Raw genomic sequence first — 23,794 nt, forward strand, 5'->3', positions numbered from 1 at the left:
TTGCTTTTCACACTTTTTTTTACTCCAGTAATATCCAGTTACAGCATTGTACAACAACAATAAAATAATAATAATAATAATAATAATAATACAATTTCAAAAAATCTGAAAACAGCCAGAACTGTGGCTTTGTGTGACTTTTACTTAATGACCTTTCTAAAATTATGCACATTTGTTAATTTTCTTTACATCTGTCTTTAAGAGAAATAAAATTAATATTTAATTGTATGTAATTTACGTTGTAGAACAAAGCAGAACACTGGTCTATGACTAAGCTATTCATGTTCTCGTTGTTTAATTTTGTTAAAGTTTTATCCCCCCAAATTTTTCATTTCTGTAACTTTTATTGTACTCATAAAATGTGCAGTTCACTCACATTTTTATCAAAATGCTTTTAAAAACAACAAATTATGTCGAGATTTACTGCAACGCACCTCAAACGGACAAGGACTTTTAATTTGAATGAGAAACGTATTTCATTTCCTGTGCATTCAGTAATTGGAGATATTTAATAAGATAATTTCACTTGTGAAATACATTTAGGACAGTGTTTATTTGCCGAATTTTTAACAAACGTGGAAGTGTAGAAAACTTAAAAAATAACACTAATACACTAATCATCTGAGAGCCCCTACAAGTCTAACGTAGTTTCCTATAAATAGATAAAAATACGCTATTCAGGCAGGGTGGTGTTGTATTCTGCAAGTCTAATCACAAGACACGAGATTTTTTCCCCACGACATCATCGGTGTGTGGTTTTGATCGTCAAAAACAAATGATGCGCGCGCGCCTGCAAAGGAGGCAGGCAGAGGGGAGGGTTTGGGGTCCAAAGCTTAATATTATCAAGTGTATTAATGCACAGTACAGGCTATGTTGCTTAACGACTGTGTCAGACAAGGGGGGAAACTTGTCGATGTCGTTGTAGAACATTCCCCGCCTCCTGAATGAAAGTAGCCTACGTGAACCCTTTTTTCCACGCCTTCGAAAGCAAGCAAAATACCAAGAAATGCGAGGTTTTCACCGGATGAGTGTTTGGTTTCTGCTTATAACCCGAGACAACAACGGCCGTGATGAGCTTTACGTCTGATAAAATGCTGGCTGAAAGCAGTACTGTCAGAGGTAGGCTCGTTTGTTTTTATTGCGCCGAATCAGATGGCAACATTGTAACCTTTCGTTGTTGTCACGCAGATACGAAGTTGCTGCAGAATCGATTGATGTGCTATTTTTCTTTGCCATATTTTCCTTTCCTTTGAACTTCAGCCGAATGCACTCGTGACTGTTTTCTTTGCATGCTCGTATTGCGTCTCCTGTTTGGCTTTGTTGTTGTTGCGTGCATGCAGATCGTGGCACTGTGAATCTGTACTGTCTCTTTGCAATAAATAAAATATGATAGCACTGCATGTTCATGTTATTGCAAATAGTGTCAATATGATACGATGCTCTTTTCGTGTATTGTTAATATGATTTGTAGACTGAATCTAAAAAAAAAAAAAAATGTGTGTGTGTGTGTATACAGTATATACTGTATAATTATGAAATTATATATATATATATATAATTATTAAGCAGTACAGCTATTTTCAACATTGATAATAATAAGAAATGTTTATTGAGCGCCAAATCATCATATTATAATTATTTTTTTAAAGGGTGATGTGACACAGAAGAATGGAGAAAATTGCCTTTGGAAAATTCAGCTTTGGATCACAGGAATAAATTACATAATTTCATTATTACAATTATTATTTCAAAATTACAAATTTAATTATAATAATCTTTCCCAGTATTCTTTTCACTGCCTTGCCTTCAAAAACATCAGAATTTTTTTTATTGAGCCCAAATATTACCCAAAATGGTAGTGTATATGGGTTTAAAATTGCAGTCTTTTTCTTCTGGAAAAACAGACCAAAAATACTGATGACTTATCATGCACTAAACAGATTCTAGTCCAGTCAATTGTTCTTGAGAAAAAAAAATTCTAAAGATATTTATCATTTTATTTAACAAATACTTTTTGTCTGTTTACACCTCGGGGATCTGCCCAGGTGAGGTGGCGTGGTGCTGCTGACAGATATGGAGGTGGGAGGTCTGCCTGTCGAGCTTTGGCGCCTCATTCTAGCATACCTGCCTCTGCCAGATCTGGGTCGATGCTGTCTGGTGTGCAGAGCCTGGCGGGAACTCATTTTGAGTTTGGACAGCACACGTTGGCGCCAGCTCTGTCTAGGATGCCCTGAATGTCGTCACCCAAATTGGCCCCGTCGCCCCCACCTGCCCCCGGTCTCCTGGAGAGAGGCTCTCCATCAGCATGCTCTTGCCAGCCGTACCTGGACCCAGAACGGCTCGGACCTCCACTCGTCTGCCTGCCTCCATCTTTTCCGCCGGAGGAAAGACCGCAGGGTTTGGCATGTTGGGACCGTGGCAGGAGGCGGCTATGAGACTCTCAGGGGAGCGCTGGCTGCTGCAGGGCCGTACGATAAGTTGGTGCTCCACGCGGGTGTGTATGAGGAACAGGTGGAGGTGTCCCTCAAGGTGCCTGTGGAGATTTTAGGAATTGGCAAGCTGGGGGATGTGTCGTTATTAGTGAGCTTTGATCAACAGTGTCCGACGGCAAGGCTGTGCAATCTGGTGTTCATGCCAGCGTGGTTTACACCTGTCGTTTATAAGGTGAGGCTGATCTGTCATCCATCCATCCATTCTGTGTCTGTCTGTCTATCTATCTCTTTCATTCTTTATATGGATAACTGTGTCAGTAAATTGTTATTGAAGCAATTTTAAATGGTATTAACGTAATCAGATTCTTACTGAGACACTGGCAGTTTTTCTACAGTGCTGAAATATTTTCTCTCTTTCTTAGACGTCTTCTGGTCATGTCCAGTTGGACAACTGTAACTTTGAGGGCTGTCAGATTCACATCCGGGGTCCAGGGACGTGTCAGGCTCGTTTCTGCTCCTTCGCCCAGGGCAGCTCAGCCCATTTCCTGGGGGTGGCCATCAGTTTAATGGACAGTTGTGAATTCTCAGGGGGAGATTCTGCCTCTGTCACTGTGGAAGGTGCTCCGGTCTCTGAACGCAACTGGGCCTTCAAACACCTGGTCGCTTTGGCCAAGACCTTCACCGTGATGACTAGTAATGGGTCTACTGAAATATCAAATCAGAGTGGAAAAGACACTATGGGTGCTGGTAATCATGGAAACAAACCCTTGGAAGGAGTAAACACAATGGCGGACTGGAGTAAACAGGAAGAAGATTGGGAAACAAACTGGGCAAAACAGAAATGTAGAGACAGCCTCCTTCCAGCTCAGGATGGTACAATGATTGAGGAGGATGGCATTGAAACATCGAGTGTGTCAAGTGAGGAAGACGTCGAGCAAGACTGCGAGAAAAGCACATGCTTAAAACTTTCATTTGACCAACACGGACTAGCGCATCTCTCCGAAGCGGATATGCCCGATTCTTCTGCCTTTCCTGCGCTGTTGAGTCTGCCTGCAGAGCTACAGAGAGATACAGAGGCGAGGGATTTGGCTGCATCGGTTCAAGGTTGTCTGCTGCGCCGCTGTCTGCTGCGTGATGGAAAAGGTGGTGTTCACCTGTGCAATCATGGTCAAGCTCGACTGGAGGCCAATGTGTTCAGGGGTCTCAACTATGCAGTGCGCTGCATCCAGAATGCCAAAGTGAGTAAAACCCACAGCTTAATTCCCTTTAAAGCTGATGTGTGTAGTTACCATTTCCAAGTTTAGTGTGTAGAGACAACTATAATAGTATATAGTATATTGTAATATATTATATACTATATAGTAAGCCTATAGTTGGCTGTTGTAGCCAAAAAGTAACAATACTGCAATTCTGCTTTTAGAGATGCACAATATATCAGTATCAGTTAGCCAGAATTTGTGAATTTTTATTTTATTTCAACGTTTTGGTTTATATTGTGTATTTACTTATGCATGCTTATTTCCACCCTTTTTATTTATTTATTTTTTGTACAATCATATTAACTTTTCCACCATCTAGCACTCGCTGGAAGTAAATCTTAAAAAATTGACCAAATTCAAGAATATTTATTTATGTTTAACCTAACACTGTTTAATGTAATCTTTAGCAAATGTCAAAATTAACACTCATCCCCATACTGTACAAATTCAGTTGTAGCATTTAAAATGATTATTATTTTTTTTCATTTTAGTGTTTTAATGTTAATAAATTATATATATATATATATATATATATATATATATATATATATATATATATATATATATATATAATTTTCTTTTTCTTTTTTTACATTTGCCATTATTTTGTTATTGGCCATAGAATGACATTGTATTTTTTTACCTTATTGGTATCAGCCAGAGTTTAAATATCGTGCACCTCAAACTTATAATTTAATCTGGATATGATTGATCCATAAACCAATGTTGTAATGCATAACTTCACCTGCACAGTTTATACTGCAGTTTTTTTAAAGCGTACAACAACAAGGTTGTTGAGAAGCGATCTGAATTAGAATTTTCTCTTAAAACAGTGAAAAACCCTGACTTTGAGTGGGCTCTTTTGGCTTCTGCTAGTAAACAACCACATAGCAACCACTTTAAACACCCTAGCAACTGCATGGTAAAACACATGAACCACTAAAACACTTTAGTAACTGTGTAGCGACACCCTAACTATTACCCACAACACCCTATTATCATCTCACTTTTTAATGCCATTTAACGCAGCTGGTAGCACAAAAATGACACAGCAGAATAACAACACAATGTTGTGAAATATTTTCTATGATTGCACATGTTTCTGATCATCCTGTCTCTTTTATCTTCTTTTCATGTCTCTGTTTGATATACCGGGTATCTTTTTTTCTGTATAGATGGTGATGTTGCGTAATGAAGTGTGTGGGTGCAAGGCGTCTGGTGTGTTCCTGCGACTCTCTGCTCAAGGTCTCATTGCTGAGAACAACATTCATTCCAATGGAGAAGCGGGACTAGACATCCGCAAAGGGGCTAATCCTATCATACTGGTACACATTTCTTTTAGCATTCTGCACAGAAGAAAAAAATACTTATAAAGCACATATGAATGCCTTTTTCTGCATGACTGTGTTTTAGATCCCTTAATCCTACCCCAAAACTATTAATAAGCAGCAAATCAGGAGTTTGAGGCAAAGGTCAGAGTTAATAGTTAGTTAATAATGAGAATTGGACCTTAAAATAAAGTGTGAAAGATGTATAGATATCTTACACAGGTTGGCTTTTAAATAAATTACTGTTGTTTTAAGGTAGTGTATATTTAATGGAAAACAAAAGAAAAAATGCAAACATTTTCTGTAGTGTAATCAGAAGAACCTGTACTTTGGAAAGAAGTCTAGAAAATATATTGGAATTTCCATTTTCTGTGGTACATTCTGTTTTTTTCTTCCCTTTTCTTTTTTCCTGGTTACAGTGTAATAGAATCCACAGTGGCTTGCGTTCCGGGATCGTTGTCCTGGGCAACGGAAAAGGTTCTATCCGCAGCAACCAAATCTATGGCAACAAGGAAGCTGGCGTGTACATTCTGTTTAATGGCAATCCCGTTGTCAGGTATGCAGGGGTTATTGTGTTTTATTCAAATAAAACAGGAAAACAAGTACAAAATAAGATATAGTTGTTGTTATCATGAAACTAATATGATTTATGTTTCTGTTCTCTCTGGGTGACAGTGGAAATCACATTTTCCAGGGCCTAGCTGCAGGAATTGCCGTAAATGAGAATGGAAGAGGACTGATCACTGGTCCGTTTGACTGCAGTACCATTTACTATTTGCCATGTACAGTGGGGCTCGAACGTTTGGGCACCCCTTGCAGAATCTGTGAAAATGTGAATCATTTAAAAAAAATAAGAGAGATCATACTAAATGCATGTTATTTTTTATTTAGTACTGTCCTGAGTAAGATATTGTACATAAAAGATGTTTACATTTAGCGCACAAGACAAAAAAAAGACAAGAGTTGGGGGGGGGTGAAAACTTTTGAACATGATCAAAGATGGCCAACTTTTTCTTATTTTGTTGCAATATAATTTTTTTCCATTTAGTTCTGCCCTCTGTAAGCAACAGAAGATACTTGTATGTAGTGTTGTCACTATACCAAAATTTCAGTATTCGGTACCGATACCAGTGAAAATCCACACTTCTCTGTGCCAATTTCGGTACCAAAGCAAAACACAAAAATATGCTAATTAAAAAAAAAAAAAACGTTTTTATCACAAAAAATAAAACCAATGCCGTTCTTTATACTTATTTGCAATTGCGTTTAAAGTTTTTCTACAAGTAATATAATTATGAAAAACAGTAAACAAGTTTCACCCAAATTTAATGTCTTTTAATTAATGAAATGTAAACATTTTTGGGGGGATAAATAAAGGGGATTTGCTATAAAATTAAAACATGAAAGAAATATTGTGTGATTTATTTTTTTTAAAAATAAAGTTTTATAAATTTTTTCAACAGTAGTGGCAGTATCACATACATTTGATTTGCGGAAATCATAGCGTTGTATGCATCAAGAACCGAGTTGTCCGGGTACTCGGTACCACCGGTACTTAAAGAAACCTGGTACCATCACATTTTCATTTTTTTTAGTACCGACTCGGTACAAAGTACCTGGTCTTTTGACAACACTACTTGTATTTTACACAAATTAAGTACAAATATTAATAAACTTATAATTAAGTACCTTGATCTTCAAATTCCAAAAGTTTTCACCCCCCAGCTCTTAATGCATCGTGTTTCCTTCTGGAACATCCGTGACCATTTGAACCTTTTTTAATAGTTGTGTTTGAATCCCTTAATTGACCTCAGTGTGAAAAGATGTATATCAAAATCATACAGTCACTGCTGGAAAGGGTTCAAATATGCAAAGATGCTGGAAAACTGGAGAATCTGCAGGACCTTAAAGATTTTTCTGAAGAACAGTTCTCAGTTTAACTGTTCAGAACAAACAAGGGACTCATGCACAACCATCACAAAACAGAAAGACAGTCGACGATCATCAGGTAACAACACACAGTATTAACAACCAAGGGTTCCCAATTTTTTTGTCTTGTGGACTAAATGTAAACATCTTTTATTTACAATAACCTACTCAGGACAGGACTAAATAAAAAATAACATGCATTTAGTACGATCTCTCTTGGTTTTTTTTCGAATTATTCACATTTCTACTGTACTTCAAGCACAGTAAACTGCCCTTTTCAAGTGTTTCCTCATGCTCTTGAAACAGCGCAGTTAAGTTACACTAAATCCATTTTAAGCGCTGCTTTACATCTCTCGCCTCTTCTAGAGAATGTTATTAGGCAGAATCAGTGGGGTGGTGCTGACATCCGTCGAGGAGGTGATCCAGTCCTGCGCAATAACTTCATCTGTTACGGCTTCTCAGACGGAGTGGTGGTGGGAGAGCGAGGGAGGGGCCTCATTGAAGGCAACCACATATACGGTGTGTACTGTATAGTTTGTCATATTTGTACATTTAAGCAGATATTGTCATGTATTTGTTTCAGTCTGTTGCCAGTGCGTTTGCTATAGAAAGTAGTTATGTGCATGGTCAGGTGCTAGGCAACAATTTTCAAGTGAGAAGAAATTTCCTGTCTGCATTGAAAGGGAAAATTCAGTGTGACAAATATAATATCTGTTTGACATATCGAGTCAAAACATGTAGGATGTTTGGTGTGCAGTATTTAGACATTTGAACTAACACACAAACCAACTAATTAAAAAAATGTGAGGGTGATTATGACAAAAAACATCAGAATAAAGAGTATATTTAGATGTGTTTTAGTAGCAAACTACACTGTTATAATTTTTTTTTTAGAGTAAAGTGGTAACATTTACAAGATTAAAGTAATATTATTTTAAGAAGATAGTCAAATTTACAACTGTGTAACATTGCTGTATTAATGTAAGAAAAAAAAAGTTTTTTTTGTATTTTTTTGGGTCATTACATTTACGTTTATTTAATGGAATAATTTCATATTGTTGCATTCTACTTTCAGTCAAAATTAATCAAAATTTTTATTTTTCTACTTTATACAGCATTAGCAAAGATAATGCTGTATAAAGTAGAAAAATAATTTTTTTGATTAATTGTACGATTATCAACTGTATTTCAGAAAGTAGAATGCAATTATGAGAATTAAATTGAATTGATTTTCTGAGAATGATCTAATAATAAACCTTTGACAAGTGATAAAAGCATTTAGAAAATAATGTGTTTAAAGTAATAATATTTTGAGAAAAAAAGTCAAAGTTCTTAAGGTGTAACAAAGAAGTTATTTGTCATGATATTGTGTAATTGTGTGGCGTTTTGTAGGCAACAGAGGCTGTGGAGTATGGGTAATGTCATCTAGTCTACCTCAGCTCATTGGAAACTATATTACCCATAACCGCATGTATGGGTTAGCCGTATTCTGTCGGAAGGACACAGATTCTGCCGTGGGACGAGAGGGATATCGCTCTTTACAGGAAAGAGAGAGAGGAATAGGGGTTGGAGAGAGGGACAGAGGAGGGCCGGAGAACTTCAATGAGGAAGGAGAACTGATGGCATGGGAAAGTGATATCGATAGCGAAGATGAACGCTTTTCCTCCCGCCGGCCAATCACAGTGGCTCTAGTGGAAAACAACTGCATTAGCCACAATGGAGGTGAGTTGCTGTTAAATATCATATCTCTTTTACCTCATCAGGGAGGCTGATGAGATACGCAGAAGTTGGATTGTAACTTTGCTGCTGATTGAAACGCATGCAGTTTGAACATGCTGTTAACAATCAGTCATTAGTCACCAGTTAGTGATGATGACAACATTAGCATTTTCAGATTTTTGCATCAAGCAAATGACTTTGTGTGAATCTGATTACTATGGATATGGATTGACATCTCACCCACTTCTGTCTCCTTTCTTCTTCTTCTTCTCTGTCTCTCCAGCTGTTGGAGTGTATGTGAAGAGCAGTGAGCCTCTGAACGTGGTGGCCAACATGGTGAAGAATAACACGGGAGCCGGCGTGTCTGTCATTCAGAGCGCTCAGCTAACACGTTTAGTTGGAAACTGTGTCCTCTGTAACGGCTGGACGGGAGTGACTGTGGACGGAGAGTGTCGAGTCGAGCTCCGCGGCAATGGGGTTTATGCCAATAACTGTCACGGTGTCTGCTTTCGAGGCGATGGGCTGATTGTGGAAAATGATGTGGTCGGAAATAATTCTGTTGGAATTCGAGTGATGGACAATGCAGATGTTAAAGTGAGTTTGCTTCAAATTCCGTCACATGTTTGAAAAATGTCACATGTTTTTTTTTTTTATGACCAATATTTGCCTGTATTCTGCAGGTTTTGAGGAATCGTGTTCAGGCGTTGCAGGGTTATGGGATTTCTGTCAAGGAGCGGGTCCGAGGTGTGGTTCAGGAAAACCTGGTTTATCAAGGCCACCCCACAAGTACTAAAACCCCTATACGGACAAACGCACAGAACCTGGAGTGTGTTGTACTTAACAACTCTCTGCTCACACCCAGGTTAGACACACTCACATGTGACCAGCAGAAAAACAGTCTAGAAGCAGTTACATATATGAAACTAATGTCATTTTTGCTGAAAGAGAAAACTGTAACTCACAATAGTTTATTTAATAATCAATTATTTAATCAAATTTATTTAATAAACACTTGAATGGTGACTGTAAGAAAAACTAGTCATCATGGGAGATTTATTCAAACATACATTAAATAATGAAGATGAGAGGTTAACCTGTTAACTGTCACCCGTCCACTCTGTGGGACGCCTACATTTACTTCACTATATTGCAATTAAATCTAATCTAATCTTGACAAACTATATATCATTGGAAAGGTCTAAGACTCCCAAATATATATTTTACCAGTGTTTTTTGCTAAAAATTATGTAGGAAAAGTAATCGATTAATTTATGACAAGAGTGCACCCTCAAAAATCTAAATTATAACTGGAGTTTTGACCTTTGTTTAAAAAAGAAGACTTGTTTGTTGCCTTTTTCTCTATCAAATTTTAGAAATCATCAGAAGTTATATATCGACTGAAAACTTAAACTCTCAAAATTCATCCTTTAAAACCCATTTTAAAATCAGACATTGCATCTCCATGTAAATGGTACATCAATATCATGTTACAAAATATTTTTATTCATGAATTATAAAAATTTAAGTTTGGATGGTGCACTACAAAGTCAATGTTCAAAAATGTGAGTGACAGTTAAGGGGTTAAAAAATATAAATATGTTATAGTGCATATATTTTGCTTCTTGAGTTATTTTTTGTTGCTGCCTAACAAGCTATGAACTCTAATGGGTTCTAATAAAGGGTTAGTTCATCCAAATCATGTTGTTCCAAACCCGTAAGACATTCGTTCATCTTCAAAACACAGTTTAAGATATTTTAGATTTAGTCCGAGAGCTCTCAGTCCCTCCATTGAAGCTGTGTGTACGGTATACTGTCCATGTCCAGAAAGGTAAGAAAAACATCATCAAAGTAGTCCATGTGACATCAGAGGGTTGGTTAGAAGTTTTTGAATCATCGAAAATACATTTTGGTCCAAAAATAACAAAGATTACGACTTTATTCAGCATTGTCTTCTCTTCCGTGTCTGTTGTGAGCACGTGACGTGTTTTCTATGCTTCAACAAATTCTATCTTGGACAGTATACCATACATACGTTTTCAATGGAGGGTCAGAGAGCTTTCAGACTAAATCTAAAATATCTTAAACTTTGTTCAGAAGATGATCAGAGGTGTTACGGGTTTGGAACGACATTCATTGTTGGGGTTTGGTATCGATTTGGTTTTATTCGATACCGGTGCCATTTCGATACTTCTAAAACGGTACTGGTGCCTGAACGGTGTCTTAACCGATACTTCTATAAAAATAAATAAATAAATAAATAAAGCCTAAAAAGGATAACATTAAAGAACATTAAAAAGATTTAAAATAAATCCATAGCATTCACACACTCATTGGATGCTCTCATTTCCCAAGCTTCCCTTACTCTAAGGCTAATAAATGTATTTCATGATCTGGGTCATTATTTAATACAAAACCACACATAATGTTTCTACTGTATCTCTGTCAATTACTCCTGATATTTAGTTCAAATGAGTGCTGTCTGTCACTGTCTGTTATTTAAGTGGACTGACTCTCAAGCGATCGCGACTTTGTGTACAGTTTATGGAGCTAAATGCTATAGCCCTGCTAAAAAAAGCCTAGCGACGCCCATGCTTCTTGCGTACATTTCAGAGAACAAGGACACACATTTCAATGTATCGCTCAGGCATGTAAGAGGCACCGAAATCTGCGCTCTTATTCGGTTCGGTGCATACCGGTTCCATAGGTACCAGTGCTGTATTGGCACCAGGTTTCAGTACCCAACCCTAGTCATTAATGACATACTTTTCATTTTTGGATGAACTAACCCTTTAAGTTTTGTTCACTCATCAACTGAAAACGAGATCTTGGTTTATCGAAATGAAAATTCTAAATTAATTGAAAATGTGAAATCGATAGTCTCCACAGGGGTCATGTTTACCAGTTGTAGCTCAGAGAGGCGCTAATTATGTGTCATCATTTTGGTCAAAAGTTTTGGCCCTCCGAATACATCCGGTTTCTGGTCATCACTAATAATATATGGCATAATATATTTGACCTTTATTATTATTTCTGTTCTAGATCACAAGCACTTTGGGCTTTGGAAAACCCACCTCCTCGTCCCCACAGTAGCAACCCTTCTAGCGTCACCCCGTCCACACTTCCTGCTCACCTTGCCATCACCGTGACAAACAGAATCACTGCCTCTGTAGAAAGTGGTTGCCATAATAACGGCAGCATCTTCTGCTCGATTTTATGAGGTACGTAGTTCCCGGCTCAACATCATCAGATGGAAATTCATCAAAAGTCCCCTCAATGTGAGAACCCCGGGTGAAGAAGGAGATAGAAGAGGTCTAGGCCCTGCTTCGACATGTGGGTTGGATGACGGAAAATCAAGCTTCAAGCACCTGCAGTTCAAATGCACTTTTTCGATCTGAAATGAATCATCCCACTCACTCGAAATGGAAGTGAAGCTGGTCTGGGATCAGTGTTTCTGAGCAACTTACTGGAGTATTTTATCACGTACCTGAAGTCTGTTTGGCTACCAATCCAGCTGAAAGCCCAGTAAACAGGGCAATTTACTGAGACAAAACTATTTCTGGAAGTGATTCAAATCAAGCTTCTATTCAACAAAATCTTCTGTGAATCAATAAGACGCATGGATTTAATTGTCCAGTCAACCTAGAGGCTGTTATTATCATTTCAGACATTCACACAAAGTCAGGAGGGAGAAAGGGACTCAAGGGAAGTAGAAGAGAGAGACATGTCACGTGGCTTACGCTCTCTCTCTTCCCAAAAGACCAGAACCAGTGCTGAAAATAGAAGACAAACAAATTCAGTGCACAGCAGGAATTGTAGTCCTGCTGAGATTCTGTAATGGACAAGAATAAAGCAGCTAATCATGAGCTGGCAGAATCTGTTGCATTACATCAAGCAGCAATTCAACTTTACATGAGCACATTATTGAAGGGTTTTGTTCTTGTGTGACATGGCAGTCCAGCCCAAACTGGCTGAATAGAAAGGTTTGAAGATTTTTTTTTAAAGAAAAAATACGATTTAAACACCCTAAAGGAATAGTCTGACCTAAATATGTTGTCGTCAGTACCCTCATGTCATTCTAAACCAGTGAGTTTTCTGTGGAACACAAAAGAAGATAGAAAAAAAAATGATGAGAACCGAAAGGGTTTGGATGTCAACATGCTTCAAAATATCTTCTTTTGTGTTTTTACATGCATACAGATTTGGAACAACTTGAGAGTGAGAAACTAATGACAATATTTTTTTGTGTTAAGTAATAACTATCCCTTTAAATGTGATTTCACAGGCACTGATTTAATAGGCCTATCATTTATTCTGAACTGTATAGCAGTGTTGAGCTTTACTGACATGATATGCAATGGCCGCTATGATTGGCTTTTTACTATTGGAGACAAGAAGCAAGATTATCACAGGTTTCCCGCTAAATACAACCATATGAAAAACCTTTTGAACCATACTATAATGTCAAAAACCTTTGTAGGTAAGAAATTAAAGAGACTAGTGATGAATTGTAACTTCAGGTAGTTATCCTAAAGTAGTCACAGGGCTTGAAACTGGTTGGATTTCTTAAAGAGACCTCGGCTGTGTTGAGAATGGAATACTAGCTTACTATTTACTGAATATTGCACAGTATATATTGTAAATTGCCTTTTCTTTTTTAAAGATGCTAAATCAGTAGGTGTCATTCTGAATCCGGTAACACTGTTGTCATATGATCTCATGGCATGTGAGGTGTCAACTTCAATATTCAAGGTTATTTTGCAGTAAAAAAGAAAAGTGTAAATACTGATTGGGCATCCTGAACATTTACACAGAATACATACTGCAGGAATAGTATGAAAGTATGCCATTAGGAACATAGCCCATCACTAAAATTAGGGATATTGTAATATGATTTCATCCCAGAATACTAGTAATTATTTATCGAAAGATAGCCATCTTATGTTAGATTTACAGCACGCTGTTATTATTTTTGTAATGTTTTCATACTAACTGCTGGTTTGATTTATAAAGTGCAATATGTATCTTCTAAAATGTGCCTATTTTTACAGTATGGTTTTTATACTTGTTGTGCTGTACAAATATAATCACTATTGTAGCAAATTGCCTAATTTCTGTATTTTTGTCTGAGGATACTGTTAAGATATGGATTTCATTCCATTCACAAGAAAAACAGTCCTTGTCAAGTATACGAGAAAAAAAAACAACAACTTCAGAACACAGGCAATTCCATTCTCAGTTAATTGAATAATAGTTTATTTTTTATTCAATGTTACAAGATAACAGTAAATGTAACATTCAGTTACAGCCGGTTCACACACAGCTTAGAAACATACTGCTGGCCACAGCTCAGTTCATCCTCTTGCGTTTCCTGCGTTCCATTCGGCGTTCGTAATGCACCAGTGGAAGCACCAGAGAGACCATCCTGTACTCATCGTGTGTCCCGGCCTCTTCTCTGCTGTGGGCAGACTGACGGCACAGGGTCAGCCCCATGGCCTTGGCCACCTCCAACATTCTGCGCACACAAACAGTGTCAAAGTAAGGATAACAGCAGTGACTCTCCACCTTTTTGACTCCACAGCCTCCTTTTGTTCATAACTTTCGAAGGCTCTCCTATCTAAAGGGGCCATTTACACAACACCGTTTTCAACTAAAAGCAGAACACTTTATTCAGTTTGGCTGTTCATTTAGATAAGTGTCTTGGTTCATTAAATACATGTGCAGTTGCATTGTTTTCCTTCACAAAGTAAAGTTTTTACAATGATGTCATCTGTATGTGAAGTTTTTCAAAAATGCTAAACTTTTCCATTTTTAGTACATTGTCATGTAAACACCCTGAGATTATATACTTTATGCATTTTCAGTTTCATGTAGATTAAAGTAAGAATTTAAAATAAGCTTCTATTTATTACTATTAGCTAACATTAAGAATATTTCTAAAGCATTGTTAACGTTAACATTTACTAATACATTACTTAAATCAAAAGTACAATTAAATCTGTGAGTAATATTTAATGGATCTGAGCAAACAAACTATAACATTAACAAAGATTATTAAATCGTGAAACACTACAATACATTGCTTATAGTTAGATAATGCATTAACTAAAGTCAATCAATGGAACCTTGTAAAGTGTTGTAAATAGAGATGCACTGATACTGAATGTCTCTGCTGATACCAAGAGCTGATTATTCAGAATAATAATAAGCCCTGATGGCCGATTGTGGAATAAATTGCTTTTATTGGCCGATACATCGGTGCACCTCTAGTTGTAAACATTGTAAAGTTTTCCAAGAATCCTTTAATATAGTAATTTAAATCATTTTAAGACTTATTGGGGTCCCACTGGAAGTTTGCTCCGCCCCCCTGGTTGAGAACCACAGATTTAGACCATCACAAGAAATAAAACTCAATATTCAGTTTCACAATTAAGGTGTAAAATAATGCATCTGACTTACTTGACATCGCTGATGCCCATGTCTCTGTGCAGGAGCGTAAGGTTAGCCGTCTGATCGCTCATGTGCAGCAGTAAAGCTAAACAGTGAGCAGCCAGTTTCATCCGCATGGACGACGACACCGTGTTCCTGAGGCTGTCGAGACATTTATACACTGCTTATTCAGAGATTTGATAAAGATCAAAACCAAAATGAAGTCAGAACAGGCTGCAGGACTGTGCCTCGTTCGGAGGAAACACACCTGCCGTTGTGGAAACTCTCCACTGTGAAATCCTTCAGCACTTTGTTGATGATGATTCGGGGACATCCATCCTCACTACCAACTTCAGATGAGAGTGAAAAATTAATTTACTGAAAGGTTAAAAACCCCAATGGCCGTATAAAACGAGAACATTTGGAATCAATACACTTCTCCCATTTGAACTAATATTATCTATTCTTTAACACTCACTCACATTTGAAGGAGAGACGTCTCTGTTGCGAGGCTTTGATGAGGAAGGACAGGTACCAGACACAACGAGACTGTCGGTCGCGAGCTGCTTCCTCTTTAGGAAGTGATTCAAGATGTCTAAGAACAATCTGAGGACTAGAGAACACAACTGGATGAATTTAGAACCGATCTGGAGCTAAAAATGATCCAAAAATGGCTTCTAGAATGACTTCCCAAACCAGTATTATTTTTTTCTGTCATTTTCATGACAGGCTTTCCACCCATTTCCAAGATAAAAAAAAAAAAGTAAAGTACGCTTTTACTTTCAGGACTTTTAAAAGGAGCTGGAAATCACTATTTTATTACCTGATATTTCTAGATTACTGACGATGCTCATGGAATAATAGTAACTGTAATAAAACGTTTGTTTTCATTTCTATACTTTTACTTAAATTAGAAATAAACTGTATTAATAATTGTTTTCAAATATAAGAAATTAATAGGTTTATTCAGCAAAGATGTTATTAATTTGGACAAAGACGTAAATGAAAGAAAAATGTAAAAAGTTCTTATGAATTTTCCATTCATAGTAAAAAACATTTTTATTTTTTTACACAAAAATATTAATCAGCACAACTGCTTTCAACCATTGATAACAAGAAATGTTTCTGAAGCACCATTTCTAAAAGATTGGGACACTGAAGACTGAAATAATGATGCTAAAAAATTCAGCTTTGCATCACAGGAATAAATTACATTACTGTATTTTCAATCTTATTCATGGTATTTCTGCATTTTGATAAAAAAAAAAAAAAAAACACCAAAAGGCATGATGTTCTCCAAACCTGTTTTCAGCTCTCATCTTCTGCAGGTCTTCAGCGGTCAGCGCTGCCATCTTTGCTCCAGCATCCTTCAGGGCTTCAAACTCATTTGGAGACAACACTAGGAGGAGGTTAAGGATCTTAACACACACACGAATGCTGTGGAGGGGAGTGGTAAAACATGGAAAGCATTTAAAGAACTAAAAAGGATACACTGGTCAAAGGGGTACACATCTTCTGCTCTGTCTGCCTCAGTGTTGCATGGAGGGAGGAAGTGCGCTGTATCTGTCTGAGCCTCAGTTTCAACCACTTCATTATGAAGAGCTTAGAGACACAATCGAAGAGCCAGTGTCATGAATCCATTCCAGTCTGATGAATTGTGAAAACCCATTCTGCTACTTACCTTCCACTCCTTTCTGATCGATGATGTTTCTGGCGGCCAGTGCCACAGCCTGCTGAAGCGTATCGTTGCCCACCTGGTTGAGTCTCCTGGAGCTCAGAGCGCGCTTCTGTTTAGTCGTCCCGAACGCTTCAATAAGAGCATCCACCTGTGCCCAGGCACAAAATACAATTTTGTTATAAATTATTTAACTGTGCACATCATTGTTTTAAAAATTTGTGCTCCCTCATAATCTCTAATCTACATGCAAGATTTGAAAGAACATTTATTCTCTGATGACATATGCACCAATAATACAATCAATTCCAGATGGACAAAATCTAGTCACTCCTTACATTTGTTTTCTCATTCAAGACGAAAACATTTATTTTCATAAATACATGACAATAGGGAACAAAATACTTCGGTTTCATGTTGATTTTAATATTTCAGATATAACAAGACAAGGTTAGTTCATGTAAAATGTCTTACAGTGTGACTTAAACAGCACACAGTCTCTACATTTAGCTCACCTTTTCCCTGTATGTATCAGCTTGCTTTGTGTTTTCATTTACTTCTGATTCACCTGCAGACAAACACAGATTTAGGAATGAACTCCTCTTTCATTAAAATCCTGTCTAACCACATAAGTCTAAATGCACACGGCTCCAGTCTCTGTTGTACATGATTTAATTTGTAGACATTACTGTTGAAAATAAAATGAGGAGTTTGCCAACATTCTAACTAAAGAATTCCCATGATATTTCCTTTCATTAAAGATTTAATTTGATAAAATATTTTAGTGTGGATCATAATTAGAAAAAAAAAAAAAGTACATTCAGATAAGTCCTAACAAATACTAATTACAACTATTATTATGGAGATAATACAATAATATGTTTACACTGTAAATTAATAAATTGCAAATGAGAAATAATTGATGTTATTATAATGAGTTTTCACACACACAAATACACGCACACACATATAATATATATATAAAATAAATGTACAAAATTTACCTGGAATAACAGGCAGCATATTGAAGAGCTGAGCATTATGAACCTTCATTTGCATAGTTCTCTTGTCAAGAACTCCAACAAAATACCTGTGGACAACAATTACAACTCCATTATTCAGAGACAGAAAAAATATTGTTTTGATTGTTTTAAAGGTTTGATGACGTCACCTGCACAGGTTATTACACTGCAATGATCCAGACCCAAAGTTGTTCCCAACATAGGGAAGTCTGTCTGATTCTGCAACCTAACAAGGGAACAGGAAATATACACCAGATTTACTTACATAGCCATTATAAATACCCTAAAATAAAATATGTTTTCAGTCTGCATATGCTTTTTTTTTACCACAATTCGTCTGTTTTTCTTTCTGGGATTGACTCCATCTGCGTGTTTCAGGAGTTGGAAGTCCAGCTGTTCGGAATTTTTCACGTGTCCATTAGAAAATTTAACTACAATCACAAGAATCGGGCGAAAAATAGGGAAATTACTCCACTGCAAACAACTGATAACGACTGCTTTAACCTACAGAATGTTAGACTGAGTATCCAATGTATGTCCACGTGGGTGCGTTAAACAAAAGATGAGGTGTACAATAAATAAATAAAGAATGCACCAGAATAACGCTAAAATATATTCCGATACCTCTGAGATATTTCGGATGTGAAAAAGTTACCAATAAACGCATCCTGTCCAGTTTCTTCACAAGGTTCCCACTCACATGTCGCCGCCATGATCAGTTTCCTCGGTTGACGTTCACACGTGTCTCTGTTCAAACAGCGACACCCGGCGGCTGAGAAAACTCCTGCATCTGTATATCCTGGAAATACTGGAGTATTAATGTATTAATTTATAACTAATTTAAAGAATACGCGAATTTTAGAGATTAGTATAGTCTTGAAGTATTTTTATTATCGCCAGTATGGGGATTAATTTGACAAAATTACAGATCAATTTAATATTATGTTCACAAACGTTTCAAGTTCTTGGTTTCATGATTTTAAACAAATGTAAAATGGTGTTCGTGGAAATAAAAACGATACTAAAGGACAATCGTAATGCGTATAAAAATTATAGTTAGAATACATTTCACTCTTGGTTAATCTTTTTTTATATATATATATAATGTATCATTTGCATTACATTGTTCCAGTATAAACTTATTAATAATTTAAAATAATAATAGGCTAATAATAATAATAAGGCCTACTTCGTTTTTAAACAAGACATGAAAAACATAACCCTCTCTGACCAAGGTGAAGACACAAGCTAGATTTAAGTAGTTTAATTCGAAATTTATTTGGCCGTTCACACAGCGTACCTAGCTGAATTAACCACTGCTCTATGATTTTGAGAACATTATACATATCAATTGAATTAACCACTGACCTATATATATATATAGATCAGTGGAATTAACCCAGCGCCTGTAGCTCGCGCCGCGCGTATTTCAAATTTCGCATTTTTTGAATCTCAGCATGAACATTCCATTACGTCACCAACCTAGAGCTCAGAACTGGCTTCATATCTGTGAGAGAGAGACAGCGGGAGCACGTTTAGCTACATTTTACGCATTTATAGACAACATTTGTACAAATCGACTTGCTAAGTCTAGTGTGTGATAATATTCAACAACCATACACAAAGAATTTACAGATTCTACAGACAGTCTTTACGGATTTGACTGCTCTGCATCGGACATCATGTCGATGACATCATCTGAGATCAGTGCAGCTGAGAGTGAAGGTGGCCCTGATGGCCTTCATGGCTCCAGAAGTGACACGTTCTCCATTGAGTTAGCAGCTTTTAATAGGCTGCATGTGTTCGATCTAGGCACCATCAGAGTCTATGATGAGATAGATGATAGTAATGATGGTGATTACACAGAGCAGTCCAGTCTTGGCAGTGACACATCTGAAGATGAAATAGGGGCGAGTGTGGTCAGCTTTGAATCGCACTCTGATGAAGGAGGATTTCTTGGTAGACTGAATACACAAATGCATTGTGGCAGCATATTAACACTTAACAGAGGAAGTGATGATAGTCTGGATTTGCTGAGCATCAGCAGCACGTCCTCTTGTAAAACCCAAATCATCTACCGTGCTCCAATGCACAATGCACCCTTCATCCCCCACTCCAATTTTGTAGACACTGCATGGCCTTCAGTTACGTCAGAGTCTACTTCTATAGGAATGACGCCTGTAGACTCTGTGGACAACAGCACAGGTAAGATTCAAATTACATTGGGAATTGAGACATTTATATAGATCAGAGAGTCACTAGTTTATAAGGATCCACAAGGATCCAAACAGTCCCTAATAGGTTAAGTGAATGCTTCTTCTTTTTAGAAAACCATGTCAGTCTAAGAAAGAAGATGAAGAACAGGATCGGTTCGTTTTTCAAGAGGGCATGGAAAGCTATAAAGCGTCCTTCCCTCAGTTGCAAGACCAGAAAAGAGCCGGACCCAGAGCCGGCCGATCCTGAATCATCGTGTTCTGCAGGGCCCTCTGGTTTCAAGCCAACTGATGGTGAGTCTGCTGCCAGAATTACTGTGGTACCCTGCTAAAACAAACATTGTAAATCAGTATTTATGAGTTGTTGTACACAAAAAAATCCTTATAACATCCTTTATGTGTGTTTTTCAGAATTTGAAGAGTTTGGTTATGAAACGGGAGGCTTTAGCACAGGGTATAAGGAAACCCCAACATCTAGTGGCGAACAGGTACGCTTACTGAATTCAACAAATATTTAGATTTTACATATAAAGTTGTGTCTTGAACAAAACATCCGTTTAAAACGATTTACAGATGAATCCTCAAATCTTAAAGGTTATGTACAAGCTTCAACATGCTCATAAAAATAACTCTTGTGTTTTGTAACCTTCTACAATCAGACAGAAGATGCTGATTGCCTAGATGTGTTCAGCCTTAGCAGCGGCACATCCGAAGATGACAGTGGGCAGAGTGTGTTCAGTTGTGACCTCCTCTCTGTTCAGAGAGGAAACTTGGTCCATAGGCTGGGTGAATGGAGCCCTGACAGCGACCTCTTCATATGTGAAGGTGGAAGGGATGATAACATGGATTTGTTAAGTATTAGCACTGGCACATCCTACACTGAGGAACGAAGAATCGCTTGGCAGAATGTTCCTGCTATAGAAGCATGTGCATGTTCGGACTGCAGGAACATGTACTCAACAGGGCCTTCAATGAGTGACATAGAGGCTTCTCCTGTAGACACTCTGGAGAACAGCACAGGTTGGACTGAAACGACATTTGAAAACATTTATGTAGATAATGTAAATACAAGTACAGCATAGCATGAGGATGATTCTGTCTTTATGATCAAATCTATTAAGTGAATTGTTTTTTGTTTTGTTTTAGGGAGACATACCAATTTATGGAAGAAGATGAAGAATGGGATCTCTTCATTCTTCAAGAAAGCTCCGAGAGCTAAGTGTCCCTCCTTCTGCTGTTGCTGCTGCGAGACCAGAGTGGAGCCATTTGTGCCTCAAGCAGAGGACTTAGAGCCAGACCCACAGCCGGCTTATCCCAAACCATTCTTTGTTGCAGAGCCCTCTGGTTTTAGGACAATTGATGGTAAGTCTGCTGCCATTATTAATGCAAAAAAAAAAAAAACTAACTTAAAACACATTTTAAACTGTATTTTGTCTTGTTTTAAACAAACTACTGTAGTAGATTACATTCTTTTTTGTATGTGTTTTGTTTTAGATTCTCAAGAGTTTTATTATAAAATGGTAATGTTGAAACCAGGAAGCTTTGGATTTCTGTGAAGCAATTTCAACTAATTGGACCCCAGTGAAGGCAGCAGAAACCTCAAGCCCACCACATCAGGACCAGAGAGTGCAGATCTGTCTTCATCTGCTAGCATGGCCATATTAACAATGCATTTATATTATTATTATTTTTTAATAATATTAATAATAGTATGTACATTTTCTGAAGAACTGGCTGGTGCTTGCCATTTCAAAACTGGGCACTATGGTCTTTTTTGCATGTTTTAGGTTTGCTTTTAGCATGTAGCTATTTTATACATGTCTATGTAGCCATTTCGGGCAGCGGTTGTGCCCCAGGGGTACAACTTATACCCCATTGTGAGGTGTGTTCTCACACAGCTTGCCAGCCTCTTCAAATGTGGTAAACCACATGTTTTTACAAAATCCTCGTTCGGTGCTATAACCCGTCAAAGTTGGCCACAAGTCTATGGAAGTCAGTTTCTAGTAGTATTTAACATCTAATATAATTTTTATTTTTAAAAAAAGATGTCTTAAAATAAAATATCAAATAAATGTTCTATGTACATGTATACATTTGAATTACTATAATTCTTCATTTCAAAGCCAGTATATGTACTTGAAGGAATTTCATAATTTATTGCTGTTAGGAATTAAATATTTTGATGAATTGTGATGATGCTTGTTATTTAATATATATATTAAAAAATATATATAAAATCTTCCTTTGTCTCTTACTTTTGGCTGCTCCAAAAGGTGAAATATATCTTAAAAATGTTCAGATAATAGGTCAAAATTAATTAGAGTATAACATAAATTGAGATGAGAATAGTGATGTATTCTGGGAAAATCATTGGTACTGATAAATTATTGTTTTAAAAATTGTAATCTTAATGGTACACATACACAAGAACATGGACATGATTGGAAAAGGCTAAATGGTCATAAAACAGTCACACTTATACTTTTAATGGTCAGAAATTCTGCAATAGGAAATAAAATCATTTAAGAATTAGAAAAACATTTACATCATTTTTTCTTATTTTTTTATATAAGGGTCAATATCACCATAGAGTGCCTTTAAACCCTCACAATACTCACATTATTTTAATTTACCATTCACTTTATGTCATTTCATAATATTAGACACTCAAATACTATAATAAATATATTATCTGAGATCCAACGATGTTTCTTTTTTTTAATTATGTGCCATTTTTTAGAGCATAAAGCATAGATATGTCCACCTTCGTGGACATAAATTACAGTTAAATATGTTTTCATTGCACTATTAAGACACAAATTATACTTTCTGAAAGGTATGATGTCCCTTTCCTAAACAGGGTTATTTGTTTGCTTTCAAATTATAAATACATAAAAGATTTTATGTAAACAATGTTTTTTTAAAGAAACTCATACAATTCGCACATGTATTTTTTCTTACTTGGAGAAAAATTTGGACGCAGTTTTTTGTTTGCATGTTATTGCCCCACACCTAGCACAATGGATTATATAGGTATGATTACATTATTATTTTAAATATTATTTAAAAAATACCAAGATGGCAGGGTGGACGAGCCCACGACGGAGTGGACACATAAAGCAAAACACAAAAAGCATGACAAAATATGACAATGAAACAATTATTCAACTTAAAAAAAATAAATATATAATTACATTCTCAATCACATTGATTTTTTTATTACAACTATTATATACAGCTGATGTTTCTATAAAATGTAATATAACATTTCTACAAATTGTAATATTAACTACAAATGAATGCTATGTCCACCCTGTCATGTGTATGTCCACCCCATCGAGTCTAAGTGGCCGACAGGGTGGACATTTTGAGCTTCAATTAGCATATTAGCTTACAACAAACTGTGACTAGCTAAATAGTCTGGTTGTTGAAGAGAATTTTGTATATTTAAACTTACATATTTTGAAAATATTGTATTTTAATCACTTCCTGTATATTTTATGGCGACAGGGTGGACATGTTAAGCTTTGGCAAAACAAGTAAGCAAACTTATATTAAGAAAATTTGTCAGTTGAAAAGTCAGCTGCTACTCACCTCAGCAGTTGAAATTCCCGCCACTGAAGATGAAGATAAAATCTGTTGTGATGATGTCCCTAGTGGTGATGGCCTCTTCTTAAAGGGACAGATTCCGCAATACGACAGGGTGGACAACCATTCAAGGGACATGGACAAACTCTTATTTTTTATTAAATAAAAATATTGTTTTTATTACAAAATGACCAATAAACTCA

General features: G+C 36.7%; 3 protein-coding genes across 4 annotated transcripts; 2 read left to right on the forward strand and 1 right to left on the reverse strand.

Annotated features, from left to right (window-relative positions):
- Positions 1–672: 672 nt before the first annotated feature.
- fbxo10 (F-box protein 10) lies at positions 673–13,767 on the forward strand. The gene is made up of 11 exons (XM_026268743.1): positions 673–1,119; positions 2,046–2,664; positions 2,855–3,670; positions 4,867–5,016; positions 5,439–5,575; positions 5,695–5,765; positions 7,315–7,467; positions 8,341–8,670; positions 8,951–9,261; positions 9,348–9,529; positions 11,707–13,767. Exons 2-11 carry the CDS (start codon positions 2,074–2,076, stop codon positions 11,882–11,884), a joined length of 2,919 nt encoding a protein of 972 aa, XP_026124528.1. The 5' UTR covers positions 673–1,119; positions 2,046–2,073; the 3' UTR covers positions 11,885–13,767.
- A 124-nt stretch (positions 13,768–13,891) lies between these two features.
- On the reverse strand, positions 13,892–18,598 carry polr1e (RNA polymerase I subunit E). Of its 2 annotated transcripts, none has more exons than XM_026268755.1 (12): positions 18,446–18,598; positions 18,118–18,221; positions 17,940–18,016; positions 17,773–17,858; positions 17,284–17,336; positions 16,775–16,919; positions 16,585–16,695; positions 16,396–16,492; positions 15,576–15,706; positions 15,362–15,443; positions 15,124–15,255; positions 13,892–14,179 (listed from the first exon to the last, which is right to left on the reverse strand). In XM_026268755.1, the coding sequence occupies exons 1-12, from the start codon at positions 18,501–18,503 to the stop codon at positions 14,014–14,016; spliced, it is 1,242 nt and encodes a 413-aa protein (XP_026124540.1). In that variant the 5' UTR covers positions 18,504–18,598; the 3' UTR covers positions 13,892–14,013. The 2 variants fall into 2 exon arrangements, with proteins under 2 accessions (XP_026124540.1, XP_026124545.1); XM_026268760.1 differs by having other exon boundaries at positions 18,415–18,575.
- Positions 18,599–18,741: 143 nt separating this feature from the next.
- On the forward strand, positions 18,742–22,001 carry LOC113106702 (uncharacterized). The gene is made up of 6 exons (XM_026268748.1): positions 18,742–19,995; positions 20,118–20,297; positions 20,415–20,491; positions 20,663–21,023; positions 21,150–21,365; positions 21,498–22,001. Exons 1-6 carry the CDS (start codon positions 19,473–19,475, stop codon positions 21,557–21,559), a joined length of 1,419 nt encoding a protein of 472 aa, XP_026124533.1. The 5' UTR covers positions 18,742–19,472; the 3' UTR covers positions 21,560–22,001.
- The last annotated feature ends 1,793 nt before the right edge of the window (positions 22,002–23,794 follow it).

Source organism: Carassius auratus, chromosome 1 (genome assembly GCF_003368295.1).
Source record: "Carassius auratus strain Wakin chromosome 1, ASM336829v1, whole genome shotgun sequence".
NCBI classification, from domain to species: domain Eukaryota; kingdom Metazoa; phylum Chordata; class Actinopteri; order Cypriniformes; family Cyprinidae; genus Carassius; species Carassius auratus.